Source organism: Hydra vulgaris, chromosome 04 (genome assembly GCF_038396675.1).
Source record: "Hydra vulgaris chromosome 04, alternate assembly HydraT2T_AEP".
NCBI classification, from domain to species: Eukaryota; Metazoa; Cnidaria; class Hydrozoa; order Anthoathecata; family Hydridae; genus Hydra; species Hydra vulgaris.
The window spans coordinates 49,456,578-49,475,816 of record NC_088923.1 but is presented as its reverse complement, the minus strand read 5'-3'; the positions used below and the strand labels follow the sequence as shown (position 1 = coordinate 49,475,816).

Sequence of the window (19,239 nt, the reverse complement as noted above, 5' to 3'; positions counted from 1 at the left end):
TTTAAAAAAAGCGTAATTTAAATTGTGTTTATCAATTTGTTTTTTTTACTAAATTTTAGTAGAGAAAGCAAACGGATAAACACATTTTAAATCACACTCTGTTATTTGTAATTTCGAAGGTTGTTAAACTTATTTTAAATTTATATATATATATTTTTAATTTTATTTTATATGATAAACTAAAGGGTTAGTTGAACAATTATTTCTATAATTAAGACAATATGACTTGTATATATTCTTGTGTAATTTTCTATTTTAAACATGACATGTAGTAACTTACAGTATAAATTTAAATCAGTTGTAAAATTAAAAATGTTAACATTTCTTTTGATGCCATTAAAAGACCCATCAATGATGGGTATTATCATTTAGGTTAGTTGCAGCTATGTTTACACAGAGCTAGTTTATATAAGTTTTTATAATTTTCAATTTTAGACACGTGGCATGCAATATTACGCTGTAAGTTTCATCAGTTGTAAAATGTTTACTTGCATTTTTTTATGGGTGTTTATTTAGGGTAGTTATAGCAAAGTTTATATAGGGATTGTTTTAGTTTGTATATTTAAGTTTGTATTCACTTTTATGATTTGCTATTTTAGACATGTGTGATGCTATATCACACTGTAAGTTTAAATTATTTGTAAAACTATTTGTATAGAACTTGCTACTTTAGACATGGTTCATTCAGGCATGAGGTATCAAACTTAAATGTTTACTTGCATATATTTTAATGGGTATATTTATTTAGACTAGTTGCAGCCAGTTTACATATAATTTGTTTATATGCTTTTATAATTGACTATTTTATAAGTGTGGCATGCAATATCACACTGTAAGTTTCATCCTTTGTAAAATGTTTACTTGCATTTTTTTATGGGTATTTATTTAGGCTAGTTACAGCAAAGTTTATATATGGATTGTTATAGTTTGTATATTTAAGTCTGTATATGCTTTTATAATTTTAGACACGTGTCATGCTATATCACACAGTAAGTTGCAAAACTCTTTTTTTTTTCTTGCAATTTTTTTATGTTAGTTTATTTATTGGTTACAAATAAGTTTATATATTGCTTGTTTATATTTGTATATAACTTGCTACTTTAGACATGTGGCATTCAGGCATTAGGTATCAAATTTAAATTCTAATATTATACTTTTAACATGTTTATTATTACTAAATAAAATTCAATTTAATACATTGAAATGCAGAACTAATAAAATAACATAATTTTTATTAGCAATTTAGAAATAAAGAACTAGCAACAAATGTTTCTTACAGGGTTATAAGTAAAAATTTATTACCATTTTGTATTATGGTATATCATTTATATTCAATATTTTCTTTATTGTATTTTAAGGTTTGTTTATCTTTAAATAACCGACAACAGGTTGCTGGAATTGAAATGTGCACACACATGAATTTACAACAGTATTAAAAATTGAAATCTAGAATAGTAACAATTGTATACATGTCTGTGTTTTTTATATAAATGTTTTTTGACCTTGAATATAATAACTGTATTATTTAAATATATATTAAGAAACTTTTTATAAATTTTATAATTTTATTTAAATCTTTTAATTTTTGTTGTAATTGAAAGTTTCTATATTGAATTAAATTATTATAAATATTTAATTAGTTTCCAATTAAAAGGTTAAAAAGTTTTTAGAGCTTGCTAAAAAATCTCTCCAGATCAAGTTAGTTTGTATAAGTAGTACTGCTTGTATCAGATGTTGAATATCATAATAAAATAATCTTTATACTAAAAATAAGGGCTATTTTGTAATGAAACCTCAGTTTTATCTGGCTTAATTCCTTTCTAATTTTAATAAAGGGAATAATAAATTATGCAATATGATGACATAGTAAATTCTTTATTTTACCAAAACAGCAAAAGCTGCCCAGCGTAATAATATCGTTATTTTAAAGAATTCTTTGTTGCACGAATGGAATAAATCCGCAATTTCAACGGACTAATATCGACGAACTTCAATCCGTTAAAATTTTACTCCGTTAACATAACGGAAAACCCGTTGGTGCAATAGAACCAGATGCAGTTCATTGTATATAACGGATTTTTTCTTAGAGTGTACACTTATGCAGAATAAGATTTTAAATATGATAAAAACACAAGAACTGAATATTCCATTTTTTGTTTAGAGTCATCCTTTTCTGATGAGCCCACAATTGGAGTCTTAATTGTGTTTATATATATATTTTTTAATTTTTTCTTTGAACATCTTCGCTTCCAACAAGGCTGCAAGACACCACTAATTAGAGTTGGAAGTTACTGGAAGAGAAAAGATGAAGATTGTAGAGTCAGATAACAATTGACAGACAACTTAAAGGATTGCATATTATATGAATCAGGAAAGCAAAATGAAGGAAGCGAATTCCAAAGGACTGATGTTTGAGGAAAAAAACTAGACAAATAAGGCTTTTTGGAAATAGAGAATAGAATCAAGGGTAAGAAAGTGTCGAGCTCAATATAGAGATGCAACCTTAGAAGATGCTAATTTTGCAACAGACTCGATATAAGATTTCCAAGAAATATCAGAAGTAAGAGTTAATCCTAGAAGATGAAGGGTAAATGACTATAAATATAAATAATTTAGATCTTCCTATATTTATGAACAGTAATGATCGAGTACGTTACCGTTCATAAATATAGGAAGATCTAAATTATTGCGGTATCGATTGGCTGAAAAAATTTGGGTTTTATCTGAATTAAAGTTCACCAGCCACTATGAGCCCCATGCAGTAGCAGAAGTGAGATCCTTTTCAAGCTCTAATACCCGCTCCAAGCAATCAGAGAGTGTTGGGTTCTTATCGCGACAAGAATAAATGATAGTATCATCAGCGAACAATGCCATCTTAGATGTTAGAATATATAAAGATCGTTAATGTGAATTAAAAAGAGTATAGGGCCAAGGAATGAACCTTGAGGAAACCCTAAAGATACAGAATAAGAAGAAGAGTGCTGTCCATTAAGGAAAACTTTTATACTACGATTGGAAAGGAAGGATTCAATAATCTTAAAGATTTTACCAAATAAACCTTAACAAGAAAGCTTATGGAAAAGACCAGCATGCCAAACTTTATCAAAACATTTAGAAATGTCAAGAGCAATGACCTTAACCTCTCCACCTTTATCTAATGCACGATAAAACCTATTGGTTATTACTATTAGCAAATCAGCTGTAGTATGAGAAGATCGAACTCCATATTGATAATCAGAAAGTAAATTATTAGATTCAAGATAAGAGATTAGGTGTTTGTTAATAAAGATTCAAAAACCTTGCTTACAATAGGAAGAAGACTAATGGGACGGAAGTTAGACAAATCGGATCGCTCTCCAGAATTTTTGAAAATAGGGATAACAGATGCCACCTTCGAGCTGGCTGGAAAACAAGACTCTGATAAGCACTAGTTGAATAGTTTTGAAAGTAGAGACGACAACTCCGGAGAACACTTCTGCAAAACTATAACAGGTATATTGTCCGGGCCACAAGCTGTAGAAGAGTCTAAGCAGGAAACCACTTTAGATACAGAAAATGGAGTGATACGAATGTCAAGCAATGGATCAACCTGTTTGTTGGCAATATCAAAAAGTTTTTAGCAAACAATTCAGCTTTGTCTTAAGGTGGAATTACAGATTTGCCCTTATTATTGATACTATTAGAGATTTTCCAGAAGTCACGAGAGACTAATTTTTGAGATGAGATACGAGATTTCATGACCTGAGAATAGCGGGCTTTTTCATTAGACAAAACCTTTTTACAATGGTTTCTAGCAGTAATAAACAGACGTTTGTTTTCTGGAGAATAGTTTTGTTGATAGATATGGAAGTAACAGTTTCGATTGGCAATTGCAGCAGCACAATGCGAGGAAAACTTTAAAGAAGAGTGAGGCTTGACCTGGAATTGTAGAGAGGGAATAAAAGATTCCATGCCAGCCTGAATCTACAAAGTTATGTAAGAAGTGCATTTGTCAACAGGAAGACGAAAGATTTCTAACCAAGGGCCATCACGAAGAAAATCATGAAAAGAGTCCCAGTCAGCTTTAAGGTAGTTGTAAGAGGTACAATGATAAGGGGATTCTGATGATGAAGAAGAATGAGATAATAGTTTTAAAGAGATCAAACTGTGATCAGAAGCACCTAAGGGTGAATGTGGAGAAACTAAGCACTGACTAGGATCAGAAACAAGTTGTTGGAAAGTTGACTATTTGAGTTAGGGATTGAGAAAGGCAAAAACTGTGGGCTTTAATGCCTGCAAAGTTACTGACACTAGAGCCAAGCTATTCAGAGAGATAAGACTCAACAGAAGAAAAGTTACTTCGAAGACCACGAATATTAGTGAATGATAGGTTAAGAGAACTTGGTGATGATGATGGCTTTTTGTGCTTTATAGTTTTTGGTACTTTATTCATTTTTAAATTTGTTAAAGAACTTGACTCAAAGCATAGATAGTACTTAGTACACTGTTTAATAGCCCAAGCAATTGCCTCATTACTATTAATAAATACTAAGCTGTAACAAAGGGCTCCAAGTGTGGCCTTGGTAATGCACACCAAAAGTACAAGCAGTAACACCATCCATGCGCAACATGGCTCTGTTAATACTTTGATATTTTTCAGCTGTTGATGGGATCGCCTCTCTGAGGGAAACCTGACTACCAGCCGGCCTCAGAACCATAAAACTGAGTTTTAGAGCTATACCCTCATTATGAGATAATAGAATGAGTTGGCTAAAAACAGAGACATAAGCAAAACCCATGCATTGAGTCAAGAAGATCCAGCATTCAACATCCTAAACTGGAAACAATGTATTAAAAATACATCTGCGCCAGCCTAATAGATGAAGAAGGGGTGCGAGGCTGGTCAGCAGATAGAATCTGTTTACCCCTTAAGTTTTGCCTAGGAGGCCTTCTACAAGACAGTAGCCTTAAGGCAGGGGGTGTTTTAAGTCGGAGTTGACATCTCCTAGCCAATGCCTAAAAAAGCGTATCCTACAAGGCAGCAGGACATGAAGCAGATTGTACTGTTTAAAGATTATTATACTTTTATTAGCATTAGTCAACATTAAATATGGAAAGTTTGATTACAAAGCCAGTAAAGACTTACTTGACATATTTAATAAATTCATTTTTAATTGAAAATAAATATTAACATTTTATTGTATGAAAAATGTTTCAATGAATATTAAAACAATTAAATTTTTAACTAATTTTATCAAATTTATGGATAGATATAATACATGGATATATATATATATATATATATATATATATATATATATATATATATATATATATATACACACATATTTATGTATATATATACACATATTTATGTGTATGTGAATATAGTATATATATGTAAATATAGTATATATATGTATATATGTGTGTATATATATGTGTATATATATGTATATATGTGTGTATATATATATATATATATATATATATATATATATATATATATATATATATATATATATATATATATATATATATATATATATATATATATATATATATATTTATATACAGTATGCAACAAAAGTGTTTACTTGTTTTTGAAAAATATTCTTTTTTAAAATAAATGATTGAAATACATGTTTATATATCAATATATATATAAAAAAATAAAGGTAATTCATTGTAGTTTCATGTTTTGAGCCTGAATTTAAATGAATGAGAAGTGTTTATAGCAAATTATTTATTGAAACATAATGTCAGATGTAAACAGTTTTGTCGCGATTTATGCTATTATTAATTTTAATGCGAAATTAATACTTTGTGGCTATATTTTTAATTTGTTTAAATAAAACATATCTCAATTAGTAATAAACGGTTTATTTAAGCTTAAAATTCGTAATGTAAACAACAGAAAAATTATAATTGAAAGAATGAAGAAAGTGTTGAAAGAAATTGAAAATTTAGCTGTTCAGGAGCTTAAATCAGGATTGTCTCTTCGTGAGATAGGACGAGAAATTAATATATCTTATTGTTTAGTCTATAAAACTAAGAAGCGAAACGATATAGAGGAGAAATGCAACAAAAATGGACGCAAGAAAATTTTCACTACTCGAGATCAGAGAACAATTTCTAGATTAATCATGACAAATAAAGCAAAATCAGCACACGATGTAAAGAAACAATTAAATAATGCTCAAGGTACAGTGGTAAGTACTTGAACAGTGCAGAGAGAACTCAAGAGAATTGGATTCAAGGCAAAAAAGAAGATCAAGAAACCACTACTAACACCGAAACATCGTAAACAACGATTGGAATTTGCAAAGAAGTATGAAAACTAGACTTTTGCTGAGTGGAATAAGGTGATTTGGACAGACGAAAGCAAGATTAACTTGATTGGCTTTGATGGCATTCCATATATATGGAAAAAAGCTGGAGAAGGAATTTCTGATCGTGACTTTATTCCAACAGTAAAATATGGCGGCGGAGAGTTGTTGTTTTGGGGATGTTTCTCTTCGTCCGATCTTAACCTGATCGAGAATCTTTGGTCTATTGTGAAGAATCAAGTTTATAATTATGAAACAAGAGCAGCCAGTCAACAAGAATTATGGGAACGAGTTGAGTATGTTTGGAGTTTGATAACTGTTGAAGAATGCAAGAAGTTGATTGGTAGCATGCCTGCGAGAATTGCAGCAGTCATTAGAAGTCGTGGAGGCTACACAAAGTATTAATTTTGCATTAAAATTAATAATAGCATAAATCGCGACAAAACTGTTTACATCTGACATTTTGTTTCAATAAATAATTTGCTATTAACACTTCTCATTCATTTAAATTCAGGCTCAAAACATGAAACTACAATGAATTACCTTTATTTTGGTATATATATATTGATATATAAACATGTATTTCAATCATTTATTTTAAAAAAGAATATTTTTCAAAAACATGTAAACACTTTTGACGCATACTATATATATATGTGTGTATATATATATATATATATATATATATATATATATATATATATATATATATATATATATATATATATATATATATATATATATATATATATATATATATATATATATATATATATATATATATATATATATATATACAGTAGCGTCCAAAAGTAATTGGACAAACACTTTTTTGGTTATCTTTTTTCATTGAGTTAACATTTTTAAATGAAATTTTGCATAAGCAGGTTAAATTATACTACAATTATGAAAAAGAAATTTAAATCTAATTTTGGGAGTAATTACTCAAAATCTTAATAAAAGAATTGAAATGATTGGCTCAAAGTAATTGGACAAACTAAATATGATGTTTAAAAAAAAAACTTTCTCAACAAAGAATAAATTTTTCAGCATTTTTTATGAAGATTTCTGTTAAATAATATATGTAATGTTACATAGTGTTATATTCTGTTACATAATGCATATAATCTGTGCATAAATAATTAATTAAAACATCAATTGGTATTTCCTCCCAAGTGCGCTTAATCAACTCAAACAAATCATGCTGATTAGATGGTTTCCAAACACCAATTTTTCTCTATATGTCCCCAAAGATATTCGATTGGGTTCAGGTCCAGAGATTGTGACAGCCATTCCAAGATATAAACTTTTTGAGCCAAAAATTCTGTGACTAGATGGAGGTGTGTTTTGGATGGTTGTCGTGTTGGGAAGTCCAACCACGCAATACTTTGTCTTTTGCATGTGGCAGCATTATATCTTTGATTATTCCTTTATGCATGTTTTGGTCCATAATGCCTTGAACTCGATAGATTGGATCTACTCCATCACGGCTAAAATATGAACAAACCATTACTGAACCACTACCATGCTTTAATGTAGGAGCTTGGTACTTAACATCATTTCAAAGACCTATTGGACGTCGAACATATTTAATACCATCAGAACCAAACATATTAAACTTTGACTCATCACTCCATAGTATTTTCGACCATTGGTTTGCTGTCCAATTTAGATGTTCTTTAGCAAATTTTAACCGTGCTCTACAATTTTTTGCAGAAACAAAAGGTTTTTTAACAGGACCATGGCCAAAAAGGCTGTTTTGTCTTAAGCGATGCTTTACTGTTGCATAAGAGCAAGAAATTTGATGCAAATGAGTAAATTTTCTATGAATTTCTTTAGCACTCTTGCGCGGATCTGTCTTTGACAATCTTACTACAACATTATCTTGGCAAAAAGTTGTTGATTTTGGGCGTCCTGACTTTGTTGAAACTTGGAAGTGGCTTTGTGGCCGTTGTTGAAAAACTTTTAATGTATAACCGACTGTTGATCTCGGAATGTTCATATCTATTGAAATTTGTCACACAGTCTTTATTAGATGCTTGTACAATTAACTTTTTCACTGTCTCGCTTAAATATGTCCCATTGCAAATTATTGATCATTGAATATTTTTATAAAAATCTGCCTTCAGAAAAAGAAGTTAAAATAGAAGTTAAAAGTTATATCAATGTTGTTAGAACTTAGTTTGTCCAATTACTTTTGAGCCAATCATTTCCATTCTTTTAGCAAAATTTTGAGTAATTACTCCCAAATGGGGAATTTTTGTGTTTTGTTTTTCATAATTGTAGTATAATTTGACACGCTTACACAAAATTTCATTTTAAAATGTTAATTTAATGAGAAAATATAGCAAAAAAGGTGTTTATCCAATTACTTTTAGACACTACTGTATATATATATATATATATATATATATATATATATATATATATATATATATATATATATATATATATATATATATATATATATATATATATATATATATATATATATATATACACACACACACACATCTTTCTTTGCAAAGTATCCCTAAAAATCTTCTTATAAAAGTAGGGTAATTATATTTTGAAATATACAAAATATTGTTTATTAGCGCCATTCTAACAATCTAGAAGATGCGGCAGAGCATTTATAGGAAGTTAACTTTTATTTAGCTAGAGCTGGCATCAAACCTTGGACCTTAGGGTTCAGAGCTACTACTGCAGCACAGCTGCCTCTTGAATATGAAAATATTATTATGAAAGCAAATCTCACTTAACTGCCTAAGTCAGCTTCTCCGAATGGGCATTGCCCAGCATAAAAGTTATTGCAAGCATTAAAAAAGTTTAAAGTTGTTTTTAACGTTGTTTTTAAAGACTTTTTTTAACTCCTTCAGTAAAAAAGGTCACTAATACCACCAGTTTAATTCTTAAGTTTCATTGGACAATATTAGCCCTAAACTTTTTTTATAAATTATTAATATTAGTGCTTTTAAATAAAAATTATTTTTAGTGTTGCATTTAAATTTCATTGTTTAATGAAAAAATTTTTTTATCAACTTTTGTTGGTTTGAATTTTTTCTTCTAGAAAAAAAAATTTAAAGTTGTTAGCAAAAGACTTACAATTTGTAATTTCAATTTGTAATTTCAATTTGTATTTTGTAACAAAAAAAATCTAAGATTCTAAAATAATAAGTGAATTGTAGTTATTAAGTAATTAATATTAATCCACGTTACGCTTTGGTCGATGAAAGGATTTAATCTTTTTACCGAGCAAAAGCGTATTTATTTCAAAAGCGTAATTATTCCTTAAGTGTGCCAATTTAGGTCACCTACCCCATACAAAATACAGAAAAAATTGTTTTTGTATAATATTAATTTCTTACTATTTAGGACATTAATTGAAAGTTAACTTAACACTGTGAGCTAACTTTTAGAAATAAATATTTCTTGGGAAAAAAACTTTTTTTAAAAATGGGGTCACACAAAACAGAGCAATATCAAGTGAAATTTACATTTTGGAAAAGTTGATAAACTTTTTTAATCTAAAACACAAAAGAAATTAAATGAAGATCTTCAAAATTGAATATTGTCTTTAACATATAACTTATAGTATAAGGCTTATGTCTGCTTATAAATCTCTTTTTGAAATATTTACTTTAATTTTACCTTTTTTTTTGACACAAAAGAATTGGCATTAACAAAAAATACCTCAATAGCTGATGGAGATGATGATTGTGATGTTAAAAGATTCTAACATAAAAAATTATAATTTATTTAATAGATCATTTCATTTCAATTTAAATTATGTCATTAAAGCAATATAATTTATGTCGGTAACATATGTCATTAAAAAAAATCTAATTTATATCAGTAAAGTAACATGTCATTAAAGAAACATAAATTATATCAGTAGAGTAATATAGAGTAAAAGTACCACAAAGCCGACAGTGCACAAAACCAAAACACACAAAGTAACTACAAAAGGACACAAAGTAACTACAAAGGCACATCGTTTCTTCAGTTTCTAAAATCTCTATAAATCTAAATATGAATTGAACTTACTTAACTTAAAAGGTTAAAAATAAATGAGGAGACCAAATGATGTGTATTGGAAAAGATTGACAATACAAGAAAATTGAGTCCTTCTATTAAGTTAACCTTGGTTCACTTGCTTCATATGTAAGGTGTTTGATTTGGTAGATAATTAAATCAAGTTCAAAGTTTATTGATTATTTAATTGAGATTAAATGGAACCCTTGGTTGCAAATGGTACCAAAGTTTTATAAGTCAATGCCACTCAGAACTGAGCAACAAACACTGCATTTTTGAAAGCGTCATCAGCGTCACCAAAAAATAATTTGGTTGTATGGGAAAAAAAAATTGATTCATTAAAAGAAGGCCTCGGTAAAGCTATGCATTTTTGGAATGGAGATGAAGCTGGTTTTAACCCATTAACAGTCCATGCCGTATTATAATGCAAACTTAAAATGGTTTCCAAATGTCCATGCTGTAATATTACGGTTTTATGCATTTTCTTATATTTCCTTCTTGTTTTTCAGTAATTATACGATTTTCTATCACAAAATTTATGACTACATAATTACAGAGCTTTTGTTTCAATGATTCACTTTTACATGTGTTCACTTTAATTTTAAATATGACAAATAAGGAAGTTCTTTCAGTGCAAAAATAGTTATCAAAAAGTAAATATTTACTCACGAAAATTTTACATTTGATGAACCAATAATGAAAAGATATATTTGGTGAATGACTATTGAAAATGATAATGAAAGACTAATGCTCAAAGAAGGTGTGCGGTATGTTACAAACACATAATTCAAAAAGATTCAAGATATGAATTTGTAGAATGTGATGTAGGACTTGGTGCAACTCCATGCTTTTCCAATTATCGTACAAAAAGTGAATATTAGTGAACACATTTTTAAAAGTTTGTGTTTATGTATTATGATTTATACATTTTTAAATTGAATAATAACATTTTGTAGTGATATTAATATTAAATATAGTAAAAAAAACTTTTTTTTTCTTTTAGTAAAAAAACACGATAATTTCAAAAACGCGGAACATTTAGAGACCACTTCAAAAAAATAAGCTGGACTAATAGCAACCGTATTTAAAAAAACAAACACGGGACTGTTAAAGGGTTAATCGTGGCAATCAGGGTTTCTGAACACTGTTTAACAGTAAAACAACTGCTTATTTTAGAAAAATAAAAAACAGCAAAAAAAAAAACAGCTGTTTTTTAAATGACTGTTGTTACTGTTTTTTCAATTTCTTTAAATTAAAGTTAAAGAAACAAAAAAAATAAAAAAAATTTTATTTGCTGTAATGATAAATTTTAATTAATAATGAATAAGTTCCATTTTTTTAATGCTATATAATGAATAAGTTTTATTTCGATATTATAATGAGTTTTAACAGCATAAAGATTCATTCAAACCTGAAAATGTTAAAATTTTTTTGATTTAAACATTTTCAGATAAAAGTTTCAAACAACGTTTACTTTTATATGTCATATAGTTGTCCTGGGTTTCAAATTAAAAAAAAATGTTTCAGAATTGCTAATATAAAAGTTTCTTTAACAACATGTTTATTAAAACAATGGTAATTTGATTTGACTTTTTTTTAAATTTTATATATAAAACAATTTAACATAAAGTTTTTGGATAATAACTTTAATAAATAACTTTAGTAGGTAGCATTTTTTTTATTACAAAAAACTGAGCACACAGGCTAGTACTAGTTTAGCACACAGGTTAGTACTAGGTTAGCACACAGGTTGGTACTAGGGAGTTTCTTATTTTAATTGTTCTTTTTTACTAATCTAGTATAAAAATTTTCTTGAGAGTTTATTAAGTTATAAATAGGGCTTCTATAACCAGTTTCTTACTTACATTAATTTAAAAATAATTGCATAGTTACCAGTTATGAACTTTTTTTTGATGGTGGATAAATTTGAAGTATTTAAACTCCCCTTTTACAAAGGTGATGCAATGAAACTCCTGCACAAAGATTTTGATGAAAAGCAAAAAAAAAAAAGATTGACACCATAAAACTAAAGGTAGACAATAAAGGAGAGTTTGCATGACTGTTGATAAGGTGACTACTTTAGGAGGACAAAGATATTTTGTTAATATTCAAGATAAAACGTTTTAAACAAGATTAATTTGAATTTTGGGATTAAAAGATTAAAGATTTAAGCAACACCTGTGATAATGATAAAAATGAAAATAATTCTTTTGATAAAGGAACTAATTATAAATGATGAGTGTGAAGATGATAATGACTACAATGATTTACTAAGACACTCAAGTTGATAAAATACATCAAACTGTCAAGCGTTAGAAATCAAGTTTTCAATTCAAAGTCAAGGCTCTACTTGAAAAGAAATTGAACTTCATCTTGATGTAAAAAATCTCTGGAACTCAATACCAATAATGCTAAATACAATGCAATAATACCATGAAAAAGCAATAACAACTCAAAAACTTTTTTAGAATTTAGGGCAGATTTAGTTGGTTGGAAAAATTGCTGAAAATTAATAAATGTCTCCTCCTGTGTATGAAGCGAGTACTAATAAATAAAAAATTTTCAAAATTTAAAAAACAGTAAAACAGCTGTTAAAAGCTGTTTTTAAAAATTCTAAATCAGTAAAACAACTGCTTTTCAAAAACAACATTGACAAATGAAAAATACAAATTTGTCCATAATTTAACTTGTCAAAAATTTATTTCAAGTTAAAGTTTTTTTTATTTATTTTTTCTTAGAGTTCTATCTGTTTGAAGTAATATATATTTCTGTAAATAAATATTATATATTTCTGTTAATATTATGTATTAGAGTGGGTCGTTATATATAGGAAAAAAATAAAAGCTATTTGATAATATTCTCATAGTGATATTAAGTTGTCTTAGGTCTAAACAAATAAAAATTGTCTATAAAAAGTTAAATAAAGTCGTATCTTTAGCCTGCACACGTGATTCAAAGTTTGGGGTATTTTCGAAAAAACAACATTTGGTTAAATGTATATATTTTATTAAGAAATAGTTATATAACAATAGAAAATGAAGAAACAAAATATAGAATGCATAAACAATTAACAGTACTAAAATTTGGTATTAATATACATTAATATACTGTAAAATAAAATCTAACTGATTATCTTTTGACCCAACAACCTCGTTTATTTCCTGATTAGTGATGTTTCAAAGAATTGGTGGATCGAATTAATTTTGTTGCCAATTAATGAGCTCAAAATAACTATTGGCATCAAAATTTATTTTACATTTCGAACACACAAATTATTTTTCCTGTATGAGGTAAATTTTGTCTTTAAGTATCCTCCTGGCAGATAGTTATTTGTAATTTTTCACAATTTCTAATGATTTGCCAATAGGACCAACATGTGAGGATGGGCCAGTGGTAACATCGTCTAATCTGATAAATAGATGTTCCAAAGGACACTCATTTAAATGTAGCATGCAAATAATCCACTGTAAGAGGGGTTGAAGCCTTTTCTTCTGATTATGCCATTGAATTTTCCTGTGTTAGTGACCGTACCATCGCAACCAATAGCCATCAAATCATCTAGATTAATTTTTTATGACAAGAGAAGCCCATTAACTGATATTTCAAAACTTTTGCCAGTACCTCGAACTGGTGTAGCATAACCAATATAGACTGAATCTGGTTCTTTAACAACAGATATATGTTCCTCAATCACTGTCTGTACCTTTTTGCTCCTTTCTTCACAATATTTAGCGCCTTGTCTTTCGTTCTTCTTATGGTACCTCTTTTTCTCTTGGACAACAACAAAGTTGAATTTGTTTACATTTACATGAACAAATGTTGAATAGAACTTTGCAAGGCTGTATAAAATCAATTTTTTTATCAGCAGATAATCTTTTTAAAGATTTGATGAGGTTTTTGCACTTTAAATGATAAACCTTTAATAGCTGAATTACTCTTGTGTGTGAAACCCTCGGAAGGGACAATTTTCTCCAAACATCTTCTATTTTTTGAGACACAAGCTCAGCAATATCTAAAAATGATGGTTCTTTTATAGTATTTCTGCTAATTTTAAGTTGTAATCTATTCCATTTGTAATATTTCATGACATCTTCGTAGGTAGGCATTACATTGTCCTTAATATCTTGTACACTCCCGAATATAGGGCATTGATAACTTTGTTTTCTAGTTTCCATAATGATTTAGTAATTAGTGTAGAGAAAATTACGTAACAAATGCAAACGCACACACAACTGTATTCTTATAATATTTTTGTCCTACGAAAACCAAACTAAACAATTACGCTATAAGATAATGCAACACTTTTGCAATCACTTTTAAGTACCTTCTTAAAGTAGTAAAAACAAAACTATTTGTAAATAAGGTGGACTCAATAACACGATATTACTTAACAGTAACACAATAATGTGCGTTTAGTTCACAAAGTAAATTTTTTAAATGGTTTATGCTGTGGTGGCTTCAAACCACTTTTTTGTACATTTATATCAAACTTTGGGATCAATGCGTGGGCTGTTACACTAAAAAAAAAAGAATAATATTTAAAAGATTTGTAACTGAACCAATAAGTCAGCATATTTTCACTATTACAACTTGATTTGAGAAGAAAAAATTTTTCGACCCACCCTATTATGTATATATTTTAACATTGTAAAAAAAAAAATTTGAATTTATCAATTTATCTGTGCTTTTTTCATACAATTTGCAATTTGCTTTTAGACAATTTACTTTAAAGCGGACACAATGCAGAACACAAGCAGACATAATCCAGAATTGCTCTTATCAACAACAATATCATAGAAAAATTCTTTAAAATTTTCAATTTTAAAAAAGTTATTCAGCCTTTTGTGAAGAGTGTTGAGTTAGAAGAGTTGTTAACAAGGCTAAAAGTAGCAAGGTCAAGATCACATGTTACAAGGCCAAGACCAAGGCCAAAAGTTACAAGGCTAAGGTCAAGAGTTTTAAGGTCAAGACCAAGAATAAGAGTTTCATGACCAAGTCCTATGCAAACATTTTCAAGACCAAAGACTTAAATTTTTGCCTTACATTAAAGTCAATTATTAACAAAACTGTAGATAGCAAGTGCTGTGACAACAAAACCACATGTTGTGAAAATAGACTAAGGTTATGCGCAGAATTCAACGAAGTCAATAGGAAAATATACTTGCAGATACATATGAAAGTCAAAAACAAAAATACATTAAAATAAAGAATGACAACTTTCAATTCTTTAATTTTATGTATTCTAATTTTGAAGGCCAAAGGCCAAAACAATAAAGGCCAAAATTTTCAAGGCTAAGAATAAGGCAAGGTAGAGGCCAAGAACTAACAACTCTGCCAGTTTACTTTTACTCTATGTTATTAGAGAAATCTAATTAAAGTCAGTAAAGTCAATTACGTTATTAAAGAAATCTAACTTATGTTAGTAAAGCAACATGCATTATTAAATTCACATCAGTAAAGTAATATATGATATTAAAGAAAACTAAATTATGTCTGTAAATTAATACGCGTTATTAAAGAAATATAATTCATGACAATAAAGTAATATATGATATCAATGAAATGTAATATATATCAGTTATTTAATATATATTATTGAAGAAATATAATTTATGTCATAATTAGTACCTGATCAATATCATCCAATGTTAAATATGGATTTATTTTAAGATTAGGTGCCCAATGAATTAAAAACTCGTATAATTGATCCACCCTATGAGTTAAAACAAATATATAAAATAAAAATATAAAAATTTTTTTTTAGTAAAAACGATAAAAAAAAAAGAATAGAAAAAATACACAAGAGAAAAAAACAAAAAAAAGAAATTTCATTCAGAATTTTTAAAATATCAATAGCATGCATTCAGCAATCACATCTTAAAATCAACAACTAACATCTTAAAATATCTTTATGTGTTTGCCATGTAACACAATCCAATACAAAAGATTTGAAAAACTGTAAACCGTATGAGTCAGAAAAAAATGACAAAGCACCAATTTTTATAAGAGAAAGTTTCTTGAACATGATAAACGATAATTAACTCAAATAATAAATTTAATAATTTAATGATATTCCCAAATAATAAATTCAACAAATTTAACAACTTTTCCTAACAAAAAGAATCATAGAAATCCAACATGCCATATTTTATTAAAAACCTGTATCATGAGCAATAACAGTCATCTCACTACTTCCATATAATGCACAGAAGAAACTTCCATATAATGCACAGAAGAAACTTCCATATAATGCACAGAAGAAACTTCCATATAATGCACAGAAGAAACTGTTATTACAGTTAATAAGGCAGCAGTAAAAGGGACCAAAATTTCTAATCAGATAAGATATTAGATGCTTGTTAATTGACTAAAAACTTTGCTAATAATAGTAAGAAGAATGCAGCATGTTATAGAAATTATTGTAACATATTACTAGAAAATGTAACTAGTACAAATTAATGAATTTACTAGAAAATTACTGAAACTAAGTACTAAGTAACTAGTACAAATTAATGAATTTACTAGTAAATTACTGAAACTAAGTACTAAGTAACTAGTACAAATTAATGAATTTACTAGTAAATTACTGAAACAAATTACCGGAATGAATTACTGGAATAAATTATTGCAAAAAAATAAATGGAATAAATTACTGGAATGAATTAGTGGAACGAATTACTGGAATAAATTTCTGGAACAAATAAGTGAAACGAATTACTGAAACAAACTACTGGAACAATTTACTGAAACAAATTACTGGAACAAATTACAAAAAAAAATTACTGAAGTAAAATACAGAAACATTTAGAGATTAGATAGAGGGAAGATCATAGCTAAAATATTCTATTTATTTTAGTTAAATAGATTTACCAAGACACAAAAAATATGGGTCTTGGTAAGTCTACTATATACCAACCATTCCTATACTTATTCCTTACTTCAATACTTTTTAGTGGGCGTTAGAAAAAATATACATTATGTCTACCTTTCAAAGTCATGAATAAAAAATAATTAACTTTAAAAAATTTAAGACTTCAAAAAATTATATTCTAAATAATATTTTAAATACTCGTTCAAATGTGTTGATTAATTCCAATTGGTATAAAAAGTTTGAAAAACATTTGGATTTAGACTTAAAAATATGTGAAATAATGGACTTACCATGACCCCTATAATACCGGTCATGGTAAGTTTATTCCACACTGACCTTTTCTATACTTATCCTTTATATTGTATTTTTATTTTAATAATTTTTAGTAAGTGGTAGAACATAAAATCTGTCAGACCTTTGTTTTGAGTTATGTTTGATTTATGATTACCGATTAATGTTCAATACTTTATAACTTCTTAAAGTAAAATGTTAAATTTCTATAAAAAAAAAACAGACACAGACTTAAAAATTTTTTTCTTTATTAAGTTTCTATTACGTTTTTATTAATTTTTTTTCTAGACCATCTGCAGCTTATTAGGACCCTTGCCCTGTTAACTAACTTTGAATAATAGAAATAAATAGATATAACAAATAATAAGAAAAAAACAAGATTTTTCCTATAACAAAAAAAGTTGTTTCTTTAATGTGTGTTTAACATGCAGACTTAACTAATTATCTAAGCACTTAACTTAAGTATTTCTATCATGACATATGCACAAAAAATTTCTAACCCTGTATCGATGTTGATTGAAATTTTAAGCTGTTTAAAAATTTTTCTCTCTTTGTTTGTTATAGTATATAATATCTTTATATATGTTATGTATATAACATCAATAGAACTTTAAAAATACTTTTTTTTGTATTTTAAAAAATTGGAAAAGATTTATCAAAATAATAATGTGAAAGCTAGAGGATGTGAAAGCTAGAGGATTTGAACCCTCGCATCGTAAGTTTGGAAATACAGTGAGCTAACCGCTTTGGCAACTATGGCGCACTAACCCGCCAATTAATATTTAATAAACACTTTTTAATAAACAGTGACAAAAAAGTTTATAAAACGGCAAATAAATGAAAATAAAACCAAAATTAAAGGGATTTTGGAAATTTCTATAAAACTTCAAAAATGTTTTATTTTGTATTTTAAAAAATTGAAAAAGATTAAAAAAAAAAAAATGTGGCAGCACAAGAATTTGAATGAAAAGTTTGAACTACAGAAGGATCATAACCACTAAGGCATATTGTTTGATGAAAGTTTTAACACTATTTAATAAACAAAAGACTTTATAAAGCAACAAAGAAATGCTATAAACTAAAATTAAGGAAAAGTTGCTGCAATGCAACTTTAAAGTAAAATTTAAACTGTAAAAATTGATATTTTTTTAACATTACATAATTTGAAGTTTACATAAGTTAGATATTTGCATACACTTTCACATTTTCTTTTACAAAAAGTGCTGTGACTCTTTCTTGCCATTAACTTGGGTGTAATGGCAGCTGCAAGTTCTGTATAAACATGCATGAATAAAGTAACAGTAGCAGCAGCAGGAGCAGCGGCATTAAATTCAGTATGAAAATATTATAAGATAGAGAATAGCACAGGACTAAGGATGAAACCTTGAGACCTTGTAGTCAGGGTTGGGGTTAAATACGTTTGATCAAATACAAACACAAAAATGTTTATTCTAAATTTCCAAATACAAACTCAAATACAAATATATTCAATCAGCATTTTCCAAATACAAATATCAGGTCTTGTTTTGAAAATAAAAAAAATGCATTTGCCAAATGTGAATTTGACGTCATAAAATTCTTTTTATTTTTTAAAGACATAAATTTTTTTAAATTACTGCAAAACAAGTTAAATAGCCTTGTTATTTATTATGACTATTAAGTAATGTTTATTTTCTTTCAATTTTTTATTTATATTAGATAATTAAATTTAATATTGCATTTAAAAAAATGCTT

At 27.8% G+C, this 19,239-nt stretch overlaps 1 protein-coding gene across 7 annotated transcripts in view; it reads right to left on the bottom strand.

Annotated features, from left to right (window-relative positions):
• LOC101235772 (nuclear receptor coactivator 7) overlaps positions 1-19,239 on the bottom strand; it is a 78,232-nt gene that overhangs the window by 14,927 nt on the left and 44,066 nt on the right. For 6 of the 7 annotated variants that reach the window (XM_065796548.1, XM_065796549.1, XM_065796550.1 and 3 more), the window contains 2 exons: positions 15,972-16,056; positions 10,002-10,043 (listed from right to left, as the gene is read on the bottom strand). In XM_065796548.1, coding sequence (XP_065652620.1) covers positions 10,002-10,043; positions 15,972-16,056 — 127 coding nt within the window. The remainder of the gene's footprint in view (positions 1-10,001; positions 10,044-15,971; positions 16,057-19,239) is intronic. The other variant, XM_065796546.1, reaches the window with a different exon arrangement.